At 31.1% G+C, this 25,597-nt stretch overlaps 1 protein-coding gene and 1 long non-coding RNA gene across 4 annotated transcripts in view; both read left to right on the top strand.

The window, feature by feature from the left end:
• The window catches only part of LOC114348805 (liprin-alpha-1), a 145,502-nt gene extending 142,126 nt beyond the window's left edge, over positions 1 to 3,376 (top strand). For 2 of the 3 annotated variants that reach the window (XM_028299298.2, XM_028299286.2), the window contains exon 18: positions 240 to 3,376. In XM_028299298.2, coding sequence (XP_028155099.1) covers positions 240 to 320 — 81 coding nt within the window. In that variant the 3' untranslated portion in view covers positions 321 to 3,376. The remainder of the gene's footprint in view (positions 1 to 239) is intronic. The other variant, XM_028299291.2, reaches the window with a different exon arrangement.
• Positions 3,377 to 5,026: 1,650 nt separating this feature from the next.
• Positions 5,027 to 13,733, top strand: LOC126888807 (uncharacterized). Its single transcript, XR_007699654.1, has 2 exons — positions 5,027 to 11,149; positions 11,630 to 13,733. It is a non-coding gene; the product is annotated as an uncharacterized LOC126888807 (long non-coding RNA).
• Positions 13,734 to 25,597: the final 11,864 nt, after the last annotated feature.

Raw genomic sequence — 25,597 nt, 5'->3', positions numbered from 1 at the left:
TTTCTAGGTAGGTATGCTAAGCCAGACTTTCTAGTGTTAAAAATAAATAAACCGTCTTTATTGATCATACTATAAGCATTATATATATATATATATATATATATTCATAAATACAAACAAGGACCAGTTTGTCGTTGGTGTATTATTCTCATAAGTCATTTTTAGGGAGAACTTGACTTACACCGTTTGACTTCTGAAGCATCGATATGTATAATTACTAAACATCTATTACTTTGCAGGCAAGACAAACCTTGAAAATAGAATATACCAATTTACTTCATGTAGCGGCGGACCGAAAACCGCACGATATTCAATCCTGATATGTTCCATAGCTCTAATAGGATAAAATAAAAATGACCGTGTAGTGTTCCATTGATAAAATAGTTGCAGCAATGTGTGGTATCACCTCAGTGTAAGCTATCACTTTTGCGAGTGGTATCGTTTTGTGAGTCACACCCTAGCGTGATATCACCCTTGAGAATATCTTTGTTTGTTGTAGCAATGTGAGAAAATTTCAGTTTGTGGTATCACCTTCTGTAACCGCTTACATCTTACCTGTGTGATCTCACTTATCGAGAATAAGTCTACGAAGTGGTATCATATCTGTGTCTAATGCATCACCGTCTCCGTCACGTACCATCAGAAATGGTAATGCTATGAAAAAATAAACGGAGGTGAGAAGGAAATCAAGATATGTGTATGAAATTGGTAAATGAGCTTTAATGAACTAAAAACCCTTATATCGTAATTAAATAACTCATAGTATTATTAATTGTACATTAAAATTGTTGTTTGTTGGGTTACCAGCGTTGATAGGCCAGTATTTCTATAAGAGATTTAGTATGTGCAGCTTTAATTATGTTTTAAACATTTTTACGCTAGATATTTAGACTGTACAGTCAAAAATTATTTTTTACATTGATTTTTATTAAAATCATAGTCATTTTTATATAAGGAATGTATTTACATACACATGGACGAAGGTCTTGGCGTGGGAATATTATTCAGTCATATTTTTGTAACAAGTTACCATCCCAAATTATACATGATTTTCGACGGTTTGGTATACATAAAATAATGTAAAATTGTCATTAAAACAATATCGTTTATCCTGCGTTGTACTATTCGAAATCAATGTTCATAGTTGTGTTCTATGAATTCCATGATGACTTCGCCAACTTTACCTTTTGTGAATTTTTATCTCAAAAAGTTCATATTCATTGAAAATCATGTTTTACGTCACTTTGACGTATGTTTTTTGGTTAACATTTGGGGACATAGAAATCCTAAGAATATGCTCTTCTTTTCTTTGACTTTACTATAATTTTAGTTGTTTTAAATCTGCAGAAACCTGCCAGATGGCGCTTAAGTCGGCATTTTGATCGTGGCTGATGTTTTATAACTTTATGAACCAGTTGAGCAGATTTTCCCACGCCAAGCCTCTCCAAAACCTACTTAAAATTTTGTTTTTATTTCTATCGACTCTATTAGCTATTTTATTTATTTTTTTGAACATGCGTACGTTGGCATCTTATTGCTATAATGGATTTAGCATTTTTATTTTTTACAGAACTCTTTTGGCAACAATCATCATAGCATTTACGCTGTGATTATATTTAGCAGCCATACTTTATGAACTTTTACAAAATGTATTGTTGAAAGTAAAAACTCCACTGTTACTAAAATTGTCGCTGAAATTTCTTTACGTTAACAAAATCTGCTAACATTAAATGTTATCCTAGTTGAAAAAACATTGACCAAATAAATATTAAATGAAAAGTATGATCGGTATGTAAACCCACACTTCTGTTTATTATATGAAGAAAAGAGACAGAAAAACTAGTTACTATTGATTAATAGCAGCAATGGATCGGTCAACACCTTCAATTTCGAAAGAGTACAACGTTTTAAGTATCTGGGGGCCGTGATCACAGTTGACAACGATGTTACTGAAGAAGCAAAATACAGAATCCAATCGGCAAATTGCCTAGCTATTCGCACTGGATAAGCTTATAAAATTAAACAATATTATAAGAAGTTCAAAGGTATGAGTTTTGCTATCAGAAGAAACGATAGAGGAGGCGAAGGAGGAGACGGATGATCGGAGAGCAATATGAGGAGAAAGAGGGCTGCCACAAAAGCTGCCTTATAACCTATATTCGGATATAAAAGGAATCAAGAATCACATGCTAGCATGTAGAGAAGTGGAAGTCAACAATATACATCCATGATGCTGTTATATTCGAAGTGGTAATCGTTGACACCGTTTAAATAACGCCAACAAATAGAAAGTCGTATAACTGTTAGAAAGACAGAAAAAAAAAATAGTAACTGGAAAGGAATTTGCAGATAGAATAATTTTGCTGTCTGCTTGGCGTATGGCTCGAACCAAGAATCTAGTGTTTGATTTTGACAGAATTTTCTTTAAATAAAGATACATTTCACTATAGTCAAACGTCTGTTTGACAGCAAACAGAAAATTCTAAGAGTAATTTTAAGAAACTAATCAAATTGAAACAGTTTTATGTGCTTTGCAATTGCCTAACTCATTGTAAACTAAAAAAAAATGTATAGAGAAACTGGCCTATGAAATTGAATATTGTTGAATGTGGCAGCGACAGTCAGTATTATCCCAAGCGTGCCTGCACTATCTTTCAGTGCTATCATTTTCGTTTCTATTTTTTCTTCGGAATTGTTTTGTAATAAATACTTAAAAATGTGTGACAAATATTCCCCTTAATAATACTAATAATAATGAAATGTTAGAATCTTTCGGTGTCAGTCCGTTCTGGAGACGTTATAGATCAGTATGAAGTTGGTTTCTAAAACTGTTGACTTGTGGCATGTTTAAGTTAAACGTTATGTTTATATGAGATTAGCCACAGTTATGTTGTAATGATAATTACATGTTTACCTAAAAATACTTAGGTTTTAAGTTTCACTCCGGAAATCGTTATCAAAAGAAAATTAAAAGAAAGGGCCTAGCCGGGTAAGATGATGAAAACTGCCCCCAACTCGATTCGAATTACATATAGGTCACCGTTTAGCATATATAGAGAAACTCACTTTCTAAAATTTTTAGCCCCCTAGGTGGTCATGTGACCCACCTAGAGCCTAAAGTCGGACTCAAACGACTCGTGTACTTGGCGAATAATCGTCACTTGCGTATACTGGCAATGCTGTGTGAGTGGGTTACTAGTACAATTATTGTACTATTTGTCGAACACTAATAATAATAATGTTAATACTACTATTAATTGTCAAAGAATTGTTGTAGTAACCCTCCCAAAAGACATAGTAAGTAACGCAAGTAACGATTATTCGCTAAGTACACAAGTCGTTTGAGTCCGGCTTAATTAGGGGTTTTATGTTTTTATTTTTTATCTCAGCCGCATAGAGAACTAGCGAAAAACTTTAAATAAAAAAGTTGTAAGCTTTAAAAAGTTCTGTCCGAAAATTTTTTTTTTAATTTTTGGCGGAAAATTTAAATTTTAGAACGATTTTAAAATTTTAAATGAGTATAAAAAATAACTAAGACATTCGTTTTCACGAAAAAAATATACACCGTGTATTTTTACATAATGTTTCACCCTGAATTTTTTTCAAATTTTTAAAATTGGTGAAACGCACCTTTAAAAATAAAAAACCGCATTTTTTCGTTTTTTTTTTCGTTTTTTGATACAATTTTATACATATTTTTCAAAAAAGGTAACACCGTCACTAGAATAGGTAAAGAACTGAAAAATAATTGGGGTTTGCTTAATAAAAATTTTTTGTAGCGCCATTCATTTTCAAGATACAGTTGAAGAAAACAAAATTTTTACACATTTTTTACGATTTTGCCGAAACTACTGGCAACATTGTAATAAAACTTAGCAGGTTTTAAGAGGTAGTTATTGTGCATGTTTTGACATACAACTAAGGATTTGATATTCATCATTGGCGCGCATAGGGGCAATGGTCTGAACTTTTCAAAGAGAAAAAGATAGTACGCCACTGACATTTCAAATTAACAATCATTTTTGAATTCCTTGTTCAATTTGCGATAAAAAAACTATCTTTTCATTTTTTCATACGACGACGCGCCGTTTTGCTGCAAAAAATAAAATATCTTAACGCTTCCAAAGTATTCGAATTAGTTTTTAATAATGGATGTACGAGTTTATGTAGATGTAGAAACTACTAGAAGTTCGAATACTTTGTAAGGGTTAAGATGATTTATTTTTAAAATAAAAATGGCGCGTCGTATGAAAAAATAGGAAGATAGATTTTTTGTCACAAATTGAACGAGGAATTCAAAAACAATTGTTAATTTGAAATATGTCAGTGGCGTACTATTTTTTTTTCTTTGAAAAGTTCAGACCATTACCCCTATGCGCGTCAATGATGAATATGAAATCCTTAATTGTATGTCAAAACATGCACAATAACTACGTCTTAAAACCCGCCAAGTTTTATTACTATGTTGCCAGTAGTTTCGGCAAAATCGTAAAAAATGTGTAAAAATTTTGTTTTCTTCAACGCCCTGTATTTTGAAAACGGATGGCGCTACAACAAATTTTAAGCAAACCCCAATTATTTTTCAGTTTTTTACCTGTTCTAGTGACGGTGTTACCTTTTTTGAAAAATATGTATAAAATTATATCAAAAAACGAAAAAGAAAACCGAAAAAATGCGGTTTTTTATTTTTAAAGGTGCGTTTCACCAATTTTAAAATTTTGAAAAAATTCAGAGAAAAAACGTTATGCAAAAATACACGTTATATATTTTTTTTTCGTGAAAACGAATATCTTAGTTATTTTTTTATACTCATTTAAAATATTAAAATCGTTCTAAAATTTAAATTTCCCGCCAAAATTTAAAAAAAAATTCAGACAGAACTTTTTAAAGCTTACAACTTTTTTATTTAAAGTTTTTCGCTAGTTCTCGATGCGGCTGAAATAAAAAATAAAAACATAAAAACCCTAATTAGGCTCTAGGTGGGTCACATGACCACTTAGGGGGCTAAAAATTTCAGAAAGTGAGTTTCACTATATATGCTAAACGGTGACCTATATGGAATTCGAATCGAGTTGGGGACAGTTTTCATCATCTTACCCGGCTAATCCCTTTGTTGCAAAGATGTGTACAAACACTAATTGTTATTATTGAGGGTATGACACATATCAGTCAATGGGATGATATTTTACTTTGCCTATGATGATTGTAGGCAACAGCCAGCTTTGGCTGGAAAGATATGAGGTGGATATTTTTATGCTTGGCGATACATTAACTTCTGATTATACTTTGCATTTATGTAATAATTCTGTATGTTATATGATTCTGTGTTTATTAGTGTTCGTAATAATGAGTTTTTGGGATAAAAAATTTAGTTAAGTTTTTCCTGTATTGTGTGTTGCATATGTGTAGTGTATGATAAAGATATGTGAATCACATTTTTGTATCCACTATTATTGGTATGTTTTTTTTTTGTTCACTTCTTCTTTAAGTATTGACAACCAAAGTCTGCTTCATTCTGCTGATGAATTTTTTAGACATTTTTATTTATTTAGTAGGGAGCAGGAGACTTTGGTTGCCAATACGTAAAGAAGAAGTGAACAACAAAAACATACCAACACAGAGGATTGAAAAATGTGAAGCACATTATCTCTATCATACACTACACATATGCAACACACAATACATAAAAAACTTAACTTCCAACATTTTTTACCCTCAAAAACTCATCATTACGAACACTCCCAAACATAGAATCACATAACACACATAATTATTGCACATATACACAGGTTAAACTAGTCTGATAAACCATTCTCTCGGGTTTCTATGGCGTTCTTCTTCGACCTGGCCCCCTTCTTCCATTCGAAACAGAACGTATTGCCTTGCATTGTATTATCAAATGGAGTATATTTGATCTCTCTGGGTGGCGCACTACATGGCCAAAATATTCAAGTTTGCGATTTCATGATCCTCTTCACACTTTTTGTAAATTCTGTTGTGAATTATTTTTAGAAATATCTTTAACATATCGGTCATGAGAGTTATGTGTCGAAAGTCGTTACATATTTTAGCATTGTTGGATTTAGAGAGGGATACAAACGTAGATATTAGCCAACCTTGTTGAATTTTGCGAGTTTTATATTATTGAAGATATTTGCAAGGAGATCTTAAGTCTTCATCTTGTAAGAGCTTTACAATTTAACTGTGAATGTTATAGGGACCAGGTGCTTTTCCAGTTTTCATGTTTTCAATGCGTATTTTATTTAAGATGTTAGAATGGGTAAAGTATTATCAAAAGTAAAGTATGTTTAAAAGTAAAGTAAAGTGGGTAAAGTATGTTTAAACGTCTGTCGATATCTTGTTCCCTGTTGTCTAAGAATAGATTTTGTAAATATGTATATATTATGTTTTCTATTCGTCGTTTATTTCTTCTAACGTTCTCAGGATTCTATCATCCTGGTTGTTAGTACGCCACACTGTCGTTATTTCTATTTCCAGTTAGTTCCTTTATTTTCTTGAGGAGTTTTACATCGTATTTTTTCTGCGAGTCTCTATCTCTTCACATGTTTCTGTAAGCCACTTTTCCTTTGCCTCTTTTTTCTTATTTGTTTGTGAATTTCTTTATATTTACCGTTATCTTTGTGTCGTCTTGTGTCGTCGTCTCCAATTCATCATTTTTAGCATTTCATCAGTGACTCATGTTTTTTTTGCCTGTTGATTTGTTTTTTAGATCGTCTTCAGTTTGTTTAATTATTGTTTTTAATTCAGACCACAACTTGTCAGGATGTACTCTACCACTCCACTACCAAAACGTTGTTGTCGACTAAATAGGACCTTTAATAATGATATTCTAAACTATTTAAGCATTTTCTTGATCTTTCACTCAGCATATAAAACATGTTTTAAAATTTAATATGTAAAATATACTGAAACATATGTAAAAGATATGTAAAACATAATATGTAAAATATTTGCAAAACACATGTGAATACGCGAAGACGTGTAAAAATATGCAAAACATGTAAAATATGTGTAAAACATTTGACGTCTTGTTTTACATACTTAGACCTGAAATACTGACAGTTTTCGGATTATTATTTACTTTTCAAATGATAATAAATCAGCAAGATAGTAAACATTGCTGAACCTTACTTCGAGCAAACTGTTCTAAACACTCTCCAGAACTATGATCACCTCATTGCAAACACCCTGTATATTATTGTATGTAGATGATGGTTAAAATGTTTTCTGTTTATAAGGTGACCATTATTCCTCGCTGGAAATGAAATTCTAAAAATCTTAGCGATGAAATAATGTACATAATTTTAGATAGACGTTAAAAATGATTTGCTATAGAAGATGAATGATTTTTCTGAGATCTGTAATATTTACGGTGGACATAAGGTTTTTAAAATAGATGTTAAAGGACTATAGTCCAGGAACCGAAGCTTTTCACCTCGCAATTTTTACAGAATGGATTTGTTTTAAATTTTGAGAATCACTAGTGGATAGTCCAAGGATCAAAATCTATATGATGCCGAAAGGCGCTTTTACCATGGGGGTGGTTGTCATCCCATCTCGGGGGTGGACATTTTTTATTATGTTTTGACGGCAAAAGTTGATAAAAATATTCATTCTAAGCAAAAAATGTTCTATACATTTTTTTGATAAAATTAATAGTTTTCGATTTATTGTTTTCGAAAGTGTTAGTTTTATATCGAAAAAATCAATATTTTTCGATACTCATTTACGATTCACTCAATTTTTGCCGTAGAAAATTTTTTCAAACACAGTTCTTGGAAATTAAAAAACCTACAATTTCACATTTAAACATTTTTTCGTATCTCTGATGCTAATCTTTCTATTCTGAAGAAAATGGCATTTTTTATCAAACTACAAAAATTCGTTATTCGGTTTTAACTCCAGTTTTTAAAAACTTAATCATTTTAAGCCAGTCAAACTTCTAGAATCTATTAATAATACATAAATAAAGAAGAATGAATAAGGCTAATGACTAAAACACCGCTAACTTACATTATTATGCTTCCAATTGGATTTCCCCCTTTTTTTTTTCAAAAAAATATATTGATTTTTTAACCGTAACTTTTTTATTAGAAAGTTTGGTAAAAATGAATTTTGTAGGTTTTTACAAGATCTATAAGCCTACTAATATTAAATCTTTTTAAAATCCTCAGTCGCAAAAAGAGGTGACTTTGAAATGGTTGGTAAAGGTGGTTTTTGCATGTTATACAAGTTTTAATTGTCAATAGCTCACTCAATTTTTGCCGCAGGAAAAATTTTTGCAAACCAGGTTCTTGGGAATTAAATAAGCTATAATTTCATATTTAAACATTTTTTCGTATCTCTGATGCTAATCTATCAATGCTGAAGAAAAGGCCATTTTTTCCAAACTACAAAAATTCGTTATTCGCTTTTGACTCAATTTTTTTAAAAACTAATCATTCTAAGCCGGTCAAACTTCTAGAACCTATTGTCATAAATATGTGTGTTGTTAATGTCTTCTGGTCCAAATTAATTAAATAGAATAAATACGAATTAATCTGCTAACATTATACTTTTATTTAGCGGAGTTACAGACAGCAATTGTACAATAATAACAATAATAACAATGATTCATAACACATCGGCCAACGCCTACATAGTTACTATTTTCTAACTATATATCAAAATACTGATTACTCAGCCTATTTTATATCGATCTAAATAATAACAATATACTTAGTTCGAGTTCACGCATATTAAACATGTGATACAAAACTATAAACTGATATTGTTTTTATATATGCTCAATACCCCAAAGGTTAATAACATTCTTATTTAAAATTTAATTTATATCAGAGTGGTCATATTATACTACACTATTAATAATACATAAAATTTTTGTCTTCTTGCAAAGAAGACCAAATAAGGTCAATGACTAATTTTAATTAGGGTGGTGATTAGGGGGTTGCTTCCGATCACTTTTTCGCTGAAGAAAATAGGGACTGACATTCTTTTCATTATAAGTCTCTTATTTTTTGAGCTAGATACTTTTTTTATCTCTGGAGATAAATATTTTTAAATACTTTAAATTAGTTTGAACAAGTTATCCTCGAAGAATGCATAGTTTTCCCGTCTTTTGACTTTGAAACTACAATATTTAGCATTTGACGACGAAGAGCTAACATAATAAAGTATAGCTCGATTACTGTTGGTCTCAAAAAAAATAAAAAAAACGGATTTGTTTATTTTTTTTAAAAGGTACATTTCTGTTAAGTAAAGTTGTTTTGATAAAACGAAAACTTTTCGAGTTAGCAGAAAACATTGATTTTTTCGATATAAAACACTTTCGATAGCGAATAAATCGAACACTATTAATTTTATCAAAAAAATGTATAGAACGTTTTTTGCTTAGAATGAATGTTTTTACCAACTTTTGCGGTCTTTTGCGGTCAAAATATAATAAAAAATTTCCACCCCTGAGATGGGGTGGCAACTACCCCCATGGTAAAAGCGCCTTTTGGCATGATATTGATTTTGATCCTTGGACTATCCACTACTTATTCTCAAATTTTCAAGCAAATCGATCCATTCTGTAAAAATTGCGAGGTTTTGTCCTATTTTAAGCTTCATTACTTGGACTACTAATCTTGGGATTAAATGATACTTTGTTTGCGCAGTTTATTCCATTCTGTTAATTTACGCAGTTTGATTTAGCCTTTTTTAAAACTAAATTTTTTTTACTTTCAAGGGAATTTTAGATTATCTTTATACATTTTGCATATACATCTGAAGTTTGAATCGTTTTTTAACATCACTCATAGAACATTCATTATACAGGGAAAATATTTAAAAGAAATAATACGCTTAAAACTATGCTATATGTGCAGTTTATGGTTAGGTCGGTTAAATATAATAATTTTTTCAACACGCAATTGAATGTATCGTCGGTTCACTCAGCTTGGAAATATTTTGACACACCTTATTAACAAAGCTCGGATTTATAGGCAACATAATTTTAAAGAAAAAAGCGCCTATATAGACTAAGCTTTTTATTAAAAATGACTGACATCTTTATAGAAAACATATAGGCAAATAACTTACTATTTGTGCAAAGTAAATTAATTTAATATTCTATGTCTTTTCCTTTTTTTTTTGAATTGCTTTAATTATTTGTCAAAGATATTTGGACTAACTCAATATCATCTTTGGCTTTTGTTCGTCCACACCACTAGGAATAACAATTTTTAATTTTCTTGTTTTTGTAAAGAATATTTTAATTCATTTTCTTTTCAATATTATAATTAATTATTAGTGAAAGAATTTATTATTTCCATTGTTTCTAATTATTTATTAGTTTTTGGAACACACCGTATATACGAGTAGGTTAATACCTAATACAGTGAGTATTCATTTTTATCTTTTTTCAAGTAAAAACCTTAAAGTTTTTTGTATATAGTTACCTACCTACTCGTTTCATTTTTTTAAAAACAAAGACATTCGCCAACCAACTCTCTTGATAAGCAGTCACAATTCCAAAAAGTGTATTGAAAATAAATATAGTCCTCGCGAGTGATTTCTACAACTCGACAATAGCAGTACGAAGAATAGCAGGCCTGCTCCAGCTTGTTCAACGAGACTTGACAAGGTAGGAAATCTTTCCATTGCAATTTAATTTAAGGTCCGGTTTTTTTACTGTTATTTTTTTATTTTAAATTCACCCTATGGTAAACACTCCACTCATAAAGCTCACTGAGTTAGTAGTCTCCTCCAAGAAGATTTAGGCTTTTACAACTCTTCGTGAGTCTTTGCCGCGTTCACTATTGTCTTCCATTGGTTCCAATCCTGTGCTATTATTTCCCATGGTCTCACTTCCATCTTCTCTAACTGCATCTTTCCACCTTTTTCTAGGCCGTCCCGCCGGTCTTCTACCGTCTGGTCTTTCCCAAAACACATTGCTAATCAGTCTGTCGACATCACTTCGTACCACGTGGCCTGCTCATCTTAGTCTATTGGCTTTTATGTATCTCACGATGTTTTCATGTCCGAAGAGAGTCTCTGAGCAGATGGGTTGTGAATTATTTAAAATTATCTCATCTAAATTTCCTCGGCATCCTGTATGATTTATAATTTTTGAAAATCTCGGGAGGTTGTAACTAAAGAAAGTATTCCACCTGTTGTCAATCTGGTGGTATGAGAACGATATTTATTGTCGTTTTCTGTGCTACTTCGATTGATAACTTACTTTGTTTTTCGGTCGATGGCTCTAGTACATCCGTGACATTTCGTTCTTTGCAATTCGGAAAGGCCCAAAGTGTGATGCCTGGGGAAATCGAAGAGAAGAGGATATGGGACTACTGATGAGGAAAAAACCTCCGAAACCGGTATAGACTCTTTCTGCACTCTCCGATTTAACCAGAGTATTATGCAGCTGCTGCATTTTCGTGTTGCAAAGAAATTGAAAATGTTTATACATTTTAATTCATTTACTCTTTTGTTGAGTACTAAGGAATCTTTCTTGTTTGAACTTTTACCACGCTGAGCAGATGGGTTGTGAAATGTTTAAAATTCTCCCATCTTAATTTCCTCGGCATCCTGTATGATTTATAATTTTTGAAAATCTCGGAAGGTTGTAACCAGAGAAAGTATTCCACCTGTTGTTAATCTGGTGGTATGGGAACGCTATTTATTGTCGTTTTCTGTGCTACTTCGATTGATAACTTACTTTTATAATAAAACATTTAACCTATTTTTTTTTCATCGTCATCGTTCGCCGACGAGTATTTTTTCCGATCGCCTGTTTAATTGGTCCTTCGAGCCGGATCAATTGGTCTATCTTGCGCCACCTAGCGGTAAATTGCACATTATATTCAGTGTTAAATAATTATCCTGTATGATGAGTAGGGTTTTATGAGAGAAATATTTTAGAATTAAGTGTTACATATTTTTTATATTGTAGTGGCTAAGCTTCAACTTTTTCAAAAATACTTTAAACTAAAATCTATTTTACAACGATTAAATACGTTCATTTACCCAGCGATTATTTTATTTTATCACTATAATTTTAAAACTAAAATAACATACATACTCAATTGTTACACTTTTGCGCTATCTTTCAAATAATTGACACAGTAGTACAAACACAAAAGACAATTTTTGTTTATACTTAAAAAACGGAAGTATTTAGTACACCAAGTATTTTATTCGTTTCAATTACTCGTATAGACAGGTAGGTTATCCACGCATCTAGGAAATTAAAAGTACGTATTCCATACAGTAATTAATTTTATCGAAATTAAAAGTCGCCAGTAGTAACTACCAATTTTTGTATCAATTTTTCAAGTTTTATCTTAGAAGGGTCATTTCTGACGATTACATACATTTTGAAGTGAACATTAAACTAATATAAGAGAAAATGCTATGCTAATACATTGAGCTATTAAATTATTAGAGCCACTTTAGAATTAAACTTTTTGTTTTAAAAGAATTTAAAACTAATGAGTTTACTAGAAACGAAGGTAATCTATAATATATTGCTTAATATTCTTTATTTTTGGGAACTTCACATCTTCTACATCTTGTAGAAGTTGTACCTTTCGATTAGAAGTGTAAGATTATTTAAGGAGATATCCAAGTGTAAAAGTACGAAATTCATATACAGTCAAACCCGCTTATTAGAATACCGGTTATAGGAATATCCCGGTTTAAGGAATAGAAATTTGAGGTCCCGAAACAGTTTTACTAGACACTAATGATCGGTTATTAGAATATCTCGGTTATAGGAATACTTTTGCTTGGCACGAATGCTATTCCAATAAGCGAGTTCGACTGTACTTTTTTTTGGGAATTTCTGAAATAAAAAGTACTGTACCAATTGTTTTGAAAATTTGCATGAACATTTATTATAAAAAGAAGTACATGTAAAACAATTTCTATAAAAAATATTGAAAATTAAACGATTTATGCGCCATCTGACACCGTGAAAATAAAAACATGGCCCCACTGCTGCAATGATTGGAACTAATAGAGATCCTGAAACCTAAAATTTCAAAGTGATTATTGAAATATGTTTTTTCAAAGTATCAAAAATATTCCATTAAACGGTACTATTTTACTAAAACGTATTCATATAAGCGGTTAAATTTATTAAGGAGTAAATGGAAACCTTTCGGGACCTCAAAATTCTATTCCTTAAACCGGGATATTCCTATAAGCGGTACTCTAATAAGCGAGTTGGACTGTATATGAGTTTGTTATTTACCGTGTTACTCCTTCCAGTACAAATAAGTAAATGAGAATCACTGACAAAAGTAATGGAGTCAGTAATGTAATGGTATAAAGCTCACAACAACATATACTTACAAGTATAAGACCGGTACTTACTGTCTCACCAGTAATATCACTTTCAAAATTACATAAAAATTCTTACTTTAATTTATACAAAGTTTAATTTGACAGAAATGACCTTTCTCGGTATATCTGCATTTGTTTGTAGGTCGCTTTTGAGCATATTTTCTGTTATTGGTATAGCTGTAGTAGGTCTTTTTTTATACTTTATTATATTTTACAATCTATTTATATTATTTTTATTTTTGTTATACCACCACATGCATTTAGCCCATTCAAGACTAGTCGTACTGTACATACCATAATATATTTATTGTATATTTACTAAAAACTATTGTAATTTGTAAGTTAATTATGTAAAATAAAATTCATTAGCCTGATTAGAAGTTACTTTTGATATTAGTTTTAGTTTTAAGCGGTTGGAGAATATTTGACTACGATAGTTTAGTTTTAAATAGTATTTATTTTTGCTAGTTGTTATTCTTTCACTGTATTGGTTACCGAGAATGGCGGCTCAAACATTGCGATATTTCTCTGAAATTGTCGTTCTAAGATTAATTATCTAGACTCTTTAAGAGTTTTGACAGACACATTTTGTTTGGATAATTGACGAGTTGTAATGATATTCGCCTTTATCAGACTTACACAGACTTAACAGCTTCTATATCAATTCATCCATAACTTTATAACCTATAAACGTTACAACTTTATAATTTTATATCAGAATATTATGAATTTTTTACACTTTTCAACATACATATTCTGCTTTTATTTGTGACTACGAGGAGATACAAATTAATAACTCTTCTTCAACATAACTTAGGACTAGGCTGGAACATATCTTTTGAATATTCTTTCTACCTTGGTTCAGTCGTCAAGGTTGCCAGGTCAAAAAACTAAAAATCACCAGACAATTGCTTCAAAAGTTGCCAGATTTTGCTAAAAATCACCAGATTGTTATGAGTATGCGCAGTAACGAAAAATATGTTACTGCGCATAATTTTGCGCATGCGCATACGCGTAACCATTCGAGAACGGTTTGAACGGTAATATGAAGGGTTGGAACAAACCTAATAAAACGATTAGAAAAAAAGTAAAACGATTTTTTTTGTAAAATATAATGTAAAATGTAGGTGTTCATTTTTATGAGAGGTACTGAAAATCCCGACAACAATGTAGATTATTTAAAACTTAACGTTTTATGTCTTAAACTTGGCCTGACAGATCACCCTCGTCGAGCGGGGTGTTATACAAAATTCTTTTGTTGAAAACCTAGTAATTTTGCTCATGCTACAAAATTTTTAATACAAATTAAAATTGAAAAAATAGTTCATAATAACCTTTGATAGATGATCAAACCAACACAAAACGTGACAAAACACAAAATACAAAGAACAGTAATCACTTAAAACTCTACAGCTGACTAGCTGACACAAGAAAGATAAAACTGATAAATTTAAAATTGATATGTTCATATCACGATTGTTAATATTAACAACTGAACTGGTTTGTTTATAAAACCAAGACATAAATTATTGGAAGTGCATAAACACCTGCAAGAGTAGTGTAAACTTCGGGAAATCCCCGGTTCGGGTTGAACACCACATGCAGAGGCGGATCATTTTATATTACAAATTAGACTTTTTGTATGATATGAATATTAGGCAATTCTTAATAACGAATAACAAACATATAATCGTACTTTTTAAATAAAAAAAAATTATAATATAGATAAGGTAAAAAAACCACCAGATATTAAGCTTTTTAAAAAAGTTTTCACCATATCACCAAATGGGTTAAAAAATCACCAAATCTGGTGAATTTTCACCAGACCTGGCAACCTTGGCAGTCGTTATTAGATCATTCTTTTTATGAAGTTTGCAACTGCCTGTGATATCTTCCTCTTCACATGTTCGTGTATCATGTTCAATAGCACCTATTATAATATTTAGAACTGGATTGAATGTTTTCAAATGGGAGAGACAGGAAATATTTTTTTATAGGTAATCATGTCAAAGTCACTTACTGTGATTCACAAAGGAGCTCGTGCAATAACATAAGTTGTTCCGTCGAAAGAGGGAGAGGTGATAGACAATTTTAAATTTGCACGAAAATTGCTTCATGTAAATAATTTTTAGCCAGGTGCTATAGCCCTTATCCTGCCTCAATACATTCTTCCATTCTGATGTTTTTTTGTGGAATTTTTGAGGAAAAGCTCCAGGATTGTGCTGTAGATTGTGCTTAGGGCCAACAACGCTGCTTTATAAAATACATGTTACGAGAACTAAAGAAATTTTTAGCAATATCTGAACACAAAATTTAAAACCTATATAAAACACAAAAATATGTGTTTGGGGCTTCAAAGAATATGCTTTTCCTTCTTCACTCTCTAGCTTGTTGAGACAGTGGCATATACATTGCGCTACAGTCGCCACTTTTAGAGGGTGATAGGATGTCATTTCAATTCATAATATTGAAGTTGATAGGCAGTTTAAGTTAATAGGCTATGGTACTCACCGAAATACATGTTCTGTCTTGGAATTTCCTGCAAATAGCTGTTAATGCACTGCATGATCCCGAGTGATGGTGAACGTGGTGATTTATAAATCACGCCGTGATCAGTGATCGTGATTTTTAGATAACGGTGATTTTAAATAGTAACCGCGATCACCGTTCTTTTATGTACAGTAACAGGTAAACCAATATGTAAACTCAACAACACGATTGTGATTACTATTTATTAGGTCGTAGCATTTTTAAAAAAAGAATAGTTGGTCAATGCAATGAAATAAATTTGTTTGATTCTAATTGAGACAGTCACCAGATGTTACCACCATTTCTGCCAAGGTTGCAATGTCACGCGTAACTATGATAAATCCAAAATGCATAGACACCAAGTTGGATACTACCCTATTCATAACACACCAACTCGAATACATATTAAGAAAAATAAATATATATAGACCAGGGCGCATCTGTAAAAATATTAGTACATTTGGACGTTGAGAGGTGACTCAAATTTTTTTGCAGAAATTGCTTGAAAATAACTCAAATAATAATATTTGAGTTATCCTCCCTCTCAAAAAGGTCCGGAACATTGTTTAAATAATCAAAATGTCAAAAAATGAAGGAAAAATCGATTTTTTTCTTGGTTTTTTGATTATAACTTTAAAAGTATTCATTTCCGAGAAAAGTTGTACTAACATAAAAGTGGCGTAATTAAATTTCCTACAATGTAGAATTGGTTAATAATTTAAAAAATAGTCACCATTGTTGCAAAATAGCAATAATTGCGAAAAAACCATACAAAAACAAGTATTCGCATTTTACGTTTTTCAACCATTTTATGCTACACTTAGGACCTTCATGTTTCACCTAGACAAACTTTATGATCCAGTAAAACAATACTGTAAATTTCATTAAGATCGGTTTAATAGATTTTGCAAAATTAATTTTTTCAAAATGTTACAGGACTGAAAATAAAGCAGATAGCAAATTGAAATTTTTTTTGCCTATAGAAGTGTACTGTAGCTTTCATTTGCAATTTTCAAAATTAAAGTCGATTAACTATCACGGCGTCAGGAATTATTTTAAATAAATATTAATTATTGGTGCTACGCGCAGGACACCGGATAGTTTGCTCTGATTGGGCATTCCAATGACCTTTGATAAAATGATTGATACATTTTAATTTTTATTACATTTCGATATAAATAAATAAATTTGTTTATTGCAAAATAAAAACACATACTCTATTCTTTGAAATAACACTTTTTTCAGCAAAAACTTTCTTTGTTCATATATTTTAACTTAGAGAATAAAAGTTTATTATTTTTAAACATATGCAATTGTTTAAACAATATTTCACAAACAGTAATAAAATTAGTTTGATTTTTGTGGAATTAAAATATTAAAATTCAACAAAATATAGAGTAAGAAAATAATATATTAGGTAAAGATTGGAAGAAATTTTGGTGGAAATCAACTTGTGTGAATCGAACACCGCTGTCCTGCGCGTAGCACCAAAAATTAATGTTTATTTAAAAAATTTCCTGACGCCGTGGTAGTTAATCGAATTTAATTTTGAAAATTGCAAATGAAAGGTACAGTACACTTCTATAAGCAATAAAAAAATTCAACTTGCTATCTGCTTTATTTTCAGTCCTGCTGCAACATTTAAAAAATGAATTTTTTTTGCGAAAGCTGGATTGAAAAATCTATTAAACCGATCTTAATGAAATTTACAGTATTGTTTCACTATATCATAAAGATTTTCTGGATGAAATATGAAGGTCCTAAGTGTAGCATAATTCGTTGAAAAACGTAAAATGCGAATACTTGTTTTTGTATGGTTTTTTTTCGCAATTATTGCTATTTTGCAACAAGGGTGACTATTTTTTAAATTTTTAACCAATTCTATATTGTAGGAAATTTAATTACGCAACTTTTATGTCAGTACAACTTTTCTCAGAAATGAATACTTTTAAAGGTATAATCAAAAAACCAATAAAAAAATCGAATTTTTCCTTCATATTTTGACATTTTGATTATTTAAACAATGTTCCGGACTATTTTGAGTGGGAGGATAACTCAAATATTAATATTTGAGTTATTTTCAAGCAATTTCTGCAAAACAATTTGAGTCACCTCTCAACGTCCATCTCAAAACAGATGCTTAAGAAGAATATATTTAGAAATTGAATTAATGATGTCATGCTACTATACATTATACATATAACATGGCATGAATTAATGATGTCATGCTACTATACATTATACATATAACATGGCATTATTAATTCGATGCCTAAATATATTCTTTCATATATTTATTTTTCTTAATATGTATGTGAGTTGGTGTGTTATGAATAGGATCGTATCCAACTTGGTGTATATGCATTTTGCATTTATCCTAGTTACGCGTGACGTTGCGACCCTGACCGAAATGGGGTGACATAACATGGTGACTGTATCAATTAGAATCTAAACAAATTTATTAATTGCTTTGACCAACTATTCTTTTTTAAACAATGGTCGTACTATAAAAACATTGATTTTGAATATGTTTAACGCAATTAAATGGTTGACTTATTTATAATATACTAATAATAAAGTAATCCATTTAAAAAGCTCTATAAAACTTTCTTGACAACGCTTCCTCTAAAACGGAATAGGAGTAAAACTAAAAATAACTAAGATTTAAAGCAAATTTTTTTGTATAAACTTTTAAGAATGTTTTATGAAAGAAAAAATATTCAATACGTTACATATTACGTAATACATAAACAAAATAAATATCTCGTATTTTACAGTTCCAAAAATTCACTGTTGGTAAATCCCCAGATGTTAATAATCGCTGTTCCTCAAATCGTGATCACTGAGAATATCGTAATATGTATTATATAATCACGTTTGCTGGGACAGCGACCGTGAAATTGGTATCTGATATCTGGTCACTGATCACCGTTATCTAAGTTCGCCAGGAACGACAGTTATCAGTGATTTATAAATCACGGTGTATAAATCACTGGGAGTGAAATCACAATCATCTAAGTCTATAAACTATGATAGATGTTAAAGTGTGCGGACTTTTGCTACGTTGAAAGATGTATCTATTGTATATTCGTTTTTTAGTCTTTCAATATTTTATATCTTTTATATCTTTCAATCTACACTCCAGCTTGTTAGTTCAGACTTGTTTTACTTTTGTTAAGTTGAATAAGGTATATTAATTTTTAGTCCTTTGAATATATGAGCCGCCAGTTACTATTGCTTAGATTATCAATTATCGCCTATTCGTCTAGTTTTGTGGAGCAAAAGAACATGCTTATAAATCGTAGGTATATAAGTTATCGTTTAGGTAGAAATTCTCTCGATCGAATCGATAAATCGACTCCAACCGATTACGGTTCGCACTATTTTACATCGATGATTCCACAGAACACCAACAACAGTAAACAAATCTAATCATTATGTGTTCATAATCGTGAAGTGTATCGGTAAGACAGTTTCTATCTAAAGGACTATAGACGTCACACACCCATAGACAATAAGAATAGACTAGGTAAGGTATAGACCGCTCTATGAATAGAGGTGAAACGTCAACGTTCACTGAGTGGTGTAGCTATCTTTGTCATAAGCGCGTGATAGCGCGGTAAAGAGAGATATATGCCTTGTCTATTCTTATTATGTCTATGCACACACCGCCTGTTTTTTATGAGTAGCTGTTTGCTGCAATTATATATTTTGCACTTTTGTTGCACTCCATTTTATGTTGTAATACCATTTATTGTGCCATTAAATTTCACGAAATATTTCAATTTGGTATGTTTATTTTTGGTACAGCTCTCTCAGAGTAGATGTATTAGTATATTCAGCACTAAATCAGTATAAAGCACTTTCTCACGAATTTTTCTAGATTACTTCTAATGATTACACTTTTTAAAGTACTAGGTTTGTTCGTAGTACGATCAGCAACCGTTGCCAACAATCAGACGCATGCGCGTTCGTAGTCTACTAACGCTAACTGTTACCTGCGCATCGCTAACTGTTAACTGCGCATGCGTCCGATGGTTGGCAACGGTTGCTGATCGTACTAGGAACAAACCTAATATTTTAATACCATATTCTGGGCATCTAGTTTGGGAGACATGTATATAATAATAAAATTAGACCTACTATAAATTTGACTAAAAGTAAATTATCAAATTGATATTATTAAAAAAGAACGTACTAATGTAATTATAAGTTACTGAAATGATTAATGTGTTCTAACTTTAACCAAATACAATGCTCGCCAAAAAGTTTTTACATGCATATTAGATTTATCATTATATTTTTTAAAAATAAATCATAACAATATCAACATGCTTTTATTTAGCCCACTCATTTTAACACAAAAAATATTTTTCTACATTGTACATATTTTATTACTTAACAGTAACACATTCTTTTGTGTCATTTTTATTTACAGTTTATATCATAAGAAATTTTAATATTTTTTTATGTTGAATTGTCAAATGTCTAACTACACTGCCCTAAAAAATTTACACTATGTTTTGTTTCAAAACTAAATGGAAGTTAACATAACCTAACAATAATTTCTGTTCGTATTTATATTTCAAATAAAATATAATTAAATAATAATGTAATTTAATTTTGATCAGAACTGATTTTTTGCAAATATAAAGAGTGAAAATAAAACCAAATCTATATAAAAATAATAAATTAGCGGTAAAACCTCAACTACAAAAAATGACAACTGAGTTTTTATTACCCGACTTATTTTACCCGGATTATGTTTATCCCCTATTCTCTTCTTTTCTTAGCTTCCTTATTATTTTATGTTTATCTCCTCTTCTCTTCTTATTGATTCAGCCCATAGACTACTTGTCCATTTCTTTGAGATCTTTGTTCTACATCCTGCTTTTTTTAAACTTCCAAGATGATTCTGTGCATTTGATTTGATAGACAATAGCAACTTTCTTTCACATTCGCAAGAAATATGTGCGGTAGTTTCTTCTTTCATCTTACATTTCAAAAGTGAAAATGTTTTTATTATTTCGTGAATGGTTCATTCACTCGACCTATGCTATACAGGTATTTCCTCTACAGCATAAGTATCGGTTCTGTAATTAATTGGCACCAAGGAAAAGTTCATATATATCAAGAAAAATGATTTTGAATCTTATTTGATATATTCTAGTAAAACAAACTTTTTGGAAAACATTGTACATTTTACCTTGACTGTGATATTAACTGAAATGTTGTGTATGTTCACTTAGCATGTATTCATATCACCTTTGTTTTACATGTATACATACTTTTTGTTTGATTTGTGTTGCATGCTAACGAAATAATTATATAATTTTGTATGTGTTTTTCTTTAATAATGAGTTATGCACAACTGCTTATTGTCTTGTATATGTTGTAGTTTTGAAGTAATCGTAATAAATTTATTATTTACTGTTTTATTCTTGTCTGTAATTTAACCTATTGGTGCTCAGATACAGAGTTTCAAATTCTCCATTGAAAGTCGGCGTTGCGTTTCATTCTAGTGATGTGAGGTGCATGGTGGGACAAAAGATCTTATCTGATTAAGAACTGCAGCAACAATTTAAATTATACCTACCAGGACCTTATTTTTTTAATATTAATTTATTGCGTATAGTTTAATTAAGATTATGGACTTATGCCATGGACTGCGCAAATAAGAGCAAAATGGTTTTTATAAGTTTATGCTTATGTATTTTACACTCGGAAAATGGTGAAAAATTGAAAAAGAAAGGATATGGATAGTTTCTGAGGGTGTTACTGAAGTTATCTAACAATATGGCTTCATATAAAATAACTTTTGGCCGACAATTCTAAGTTCTTAAACAGTTGTTACATATTGGGGAGAGTGGGTTACATTTAACCACATTTTGTTAATATTGAAATTGCAATATAATTTCACTGGTTAACTGCATGTTTTGCTTTTCTCGAAAAGAGATCGAATTTATTTGCAAACAGACTTGATTTTTGAAACATCGCATTGATTGCTGGACCGAGCACGTGACAAACGAGGTGGTACTACGCCGGTTAGATAAAGAGAGGGAGAGATAGGAGAAAGTTAGAATATTTCGGTCACGTTATGAGGCGCTTAGAGTAGCAGTGGCCTAACCCCAAAAACGAAGTTTTGAGATAAATGCAATCGACACCTGATATGAAAAACATTGTAACTCACTTTTGCCTAGTTTACAGGAGAACGATTTAAAGAAATTTCCGCAACATTCTATTTTTTTACTGCGTCAGCTTTTATATTTTTTGAAATGTTCTTAATCCACATTTTATAACTTTTTCTCAGCTTTTCACTTTTACAGCCAACATTGTTGTTAACATTACTGGTCCTGATTTAGGTCGAGTTACAATACCACTTTTTTTAAGAATTTTAGGTGAAGATAATTGTAAGTGGTATATACAATGATATTTCAACAAAGTATGTGTCATTGATTAGGTGCATATAAATGGTAACTAATCAGTAAATATCAAAATAAAGAGATTATTATTAGTATTTTTATGAATTTTACAAACATGATTTTTTTAGACAAACAATATCTAAAAATTAATATCATACATATTAACCAAAAGTAAATATATTAATATCTGTTAGATTTATTTACTACAAAATAAACATTTACAGATTATAAAACAGTTTATATTATTTTATTTAAAAAACAAAATTAATCCCTAGCAAACTTTTATTCAGAGTCATCATCCGAATATTGTGTTTTTTGAGAGTGGGGAAGATTCAAATAAAAACTTGCAGTTTTACTCTGGTATAGGTTTACTAGAGCACAAAGCAACAAGATCTTTATATTTTGAAGTTGTTATGGAATGTAATCCATTCTATGCTAAAGGAATTTGAAGTTCCCATAAATCTTGTATATTTTTATTCCTGGATTTGGTAGCCTTTTTGTTCAATTTTGGTTTGTATTCTAGGTTTCTATGGTAATATGTGGTTGTTCTTTACATATTTTTGTATATTGAAAACTTGGAATTTATCTATGTCTAAATCCCAATTCGGTATTTTGTTTAACATTGATTTAAAATACTAGATATCATTTTGACTTAGATCTTTTAAATCGTATGGTTTTGCTGTGCATTTTCCTGTCTAGTCTACAGCATTTGCTCTGTTCTGATGGCGACCACGCATATCTCCAGGTATACGCCTTCCACCATCCTGACTATGATTTTTTTTAATGACCTAGTTAACTACATATCTGTTATGTCGTTAAGTGTACAAAAATGTTTTCTAACAAACTTGGAGTCGCTGTCGATGTTCTGCTTTCTGCTAACTGCAAATTATATTCATGTGTCCAATGTCTTCTGTACTCTTAACTTTGCGAGCTTTCTCTCTTGTCTGAGAACACATCTACATAAATGTTCGCTTTTTTTGCCGTGATCAGCTATTGCCAAAAAAATTATATAAATCGAGTTATACATTTTCAGATATTTCCGATCTACTTTTCTGTTACATTTATAGTTACATCCAGGTCCCAATTATTTCATTTTCGTTAATTTTGCCGTTTTTCTATTATATTATTGGGCAGAGTTCCTCAGTTTCTTCAAGATATTCATTTTGCAATACAATATGTACTTAAATCCCTTGATCTCTTCCTTATAAATTTTTTTGGGAACTGTTTTTTTCTTAGCAGACGTGTCTAATGATGAATTTTTACCTTTAAGTCATGTAGAAATTTCCGCTGTCGAGGTTTCTTGAGCGTGCAATCCACCGTGAACATCAGGTACCTTATTTTTATCAGTTGAAGTTAATTCGAAGGTTATTTTGTTAAATAACTTTATATTTACATAAGATAGGATACAAGTTTTTAGACCAAAATGAAGGTTATCCTTTATAGATGTCATTTAAGCCATAGTTGAAAAACATTTTAAGTGGAGTTACAATGTTTTTCATATCAGTTGTCGCAATCTTTGCATTCGTATTTGCATTATGATTATTTAGCCAAATATAAAGGTAGGTTGTGTAGACCCTTGTTAATCAGAAGATTCAATGTTGCTGCTTTTATTGATATGTGAATCTAAAAATGCTCAATTTGTGGGTTAGGCCACTGTTGCTCTGAGCGCCTCAAATATAGAGTAGGTACTACAGCTGATCATACAAGGGGTCCAGGGAGGAGGAGACACTCATAGCTCCAAAATTTGCGGCAATGTTTTGGATTGTTATCTGTCGAATTATTCAGATCTGCCGTAAACAATGTCTGAATAGCTATGTTGATTGCCAACGTTCGGAACGGACAAGGCACATAAAGAGAAGAAGAATCGCATTGATCATGAATAAGTACAAGACTTAAGCAACTCATTCAAACTCAAACACAAACAGGATTATACAGTAGGGTATGCAATGCTAAATTTAGTTTGCTTTCAAGTCTAAATAATTTCTTTTAAGAAAGTGAAGTTTTTTATGGAATCAATCATTATTACATTAGTAAGGTAAGTACGCAAAATGACGAATTAAAAAGATGAATTCATGACACTACAAAGAAAAGAAAGACATACCTTGTTCTAATTTTGATTTTTTTTAAATATTTTTAGTAAATTTTTATAGGGACACTAACATAGTTAGCATAAGTGATGCAATACTAAGGAAACGGGTTGACTATTTCAGATAGGTACTCTAAAAAAATTCGCGACTGTACCGGGCTAAACACACAGGCACTTTTAAGAAACGCAGAAGATTTTTTTGGTATAGGTTTCATTCAAGGGTAATTGCCCATTTTTTAATTACGGGGTGTTAAATTTAAAAAAACCCCTTTTTATACCATCTGAACCGCTTATGCTAGCGTAAAAATCTTTCAGCGGTTACCCATGTACAAGTGTTACTTACAAATTTTTATAATGCACCTCCATATTTTCCCCGAAACCACCCAAAAAAAGGAGAATTAATAAAGAGAATATGCAAAAATTAATTTTGGGCCACCACTGTGGCTTTAGGGTGCAAAGCAAGTAAAATATGCATAGGTCATAATGTGTAGTAAACAGTATGTTCTTTTATTTGCGATAAGTACGTTTTCAATAAAATGAATAGGTCAATAGGTGGCAAAAAAAAACAAAGGTGGAGCCCGCCAAAGAATTTTTGAGGTTTACGTCGCCACTGTGCCGTAACGGTTGCTTATACGAAAAAAATGCATAGCATTTTATTTTTAGATAAAATATTGGTCTTTAATTCTGTGTAAGTTTGTTTCAAAAAAATGCATAAGTAATGAGAAAATCGTAAAAAAACATGCTCGCCAAACTTATTTTCATGGATAGGGGTAGTTTCCGCAGGGATGTGCAATAACCATATATGTACATTTATGAAAAACCCTATTGATGATGGAGTCTAGGCTCATATAGGTCAAAAATTTTTTTTCAATCCCAGTTTTTTTGGCTAAGCGTTTGCACCAGAAAATCACTTTTGGTGTCCATGCATAGGTAATAAGAACGTGCACCAAATAATATTATGCGGCATTTTAATAAAGGGGTGTATGTGAAGGATTCCAAGAAAACCACATTTTTATTAATTCTCCTTTTTTGGGGTAGTTTCTAGAAAAATGGGGGCGCATTATACAAATTTCTAAATAACACTTGTACATGAGTAATCGCTAAAGGTTTTTTTACGCTAGCATAAGCTGTTCAAATGGTATAAAAAGGGTTTTTTTTAATGTACCACCCTGTAATTAAAAAATGGGGAATTTCCCTGAAATGAAAC

The sequence above is a fragment of the Diabrotica virgifera genome, chromosome 7, assembly GCF_917563875.1.
Source record: "Diabrotica virgifera virgifera chromosome 7, PGI_DIABVI_V3a".
Classification (NCBI taxonomy): domain Eukaryota; kingdom Metazoa; phylum Arthropoda; class Insecta; order Coleoptera; family Chrysomelidae; genus Diabrotica; species Diabrotica virgifera.
Note: the sequence above shows the minus strand (reverse complement) of the source record. Positions and strands in the feature narration are given on the sequence as shown.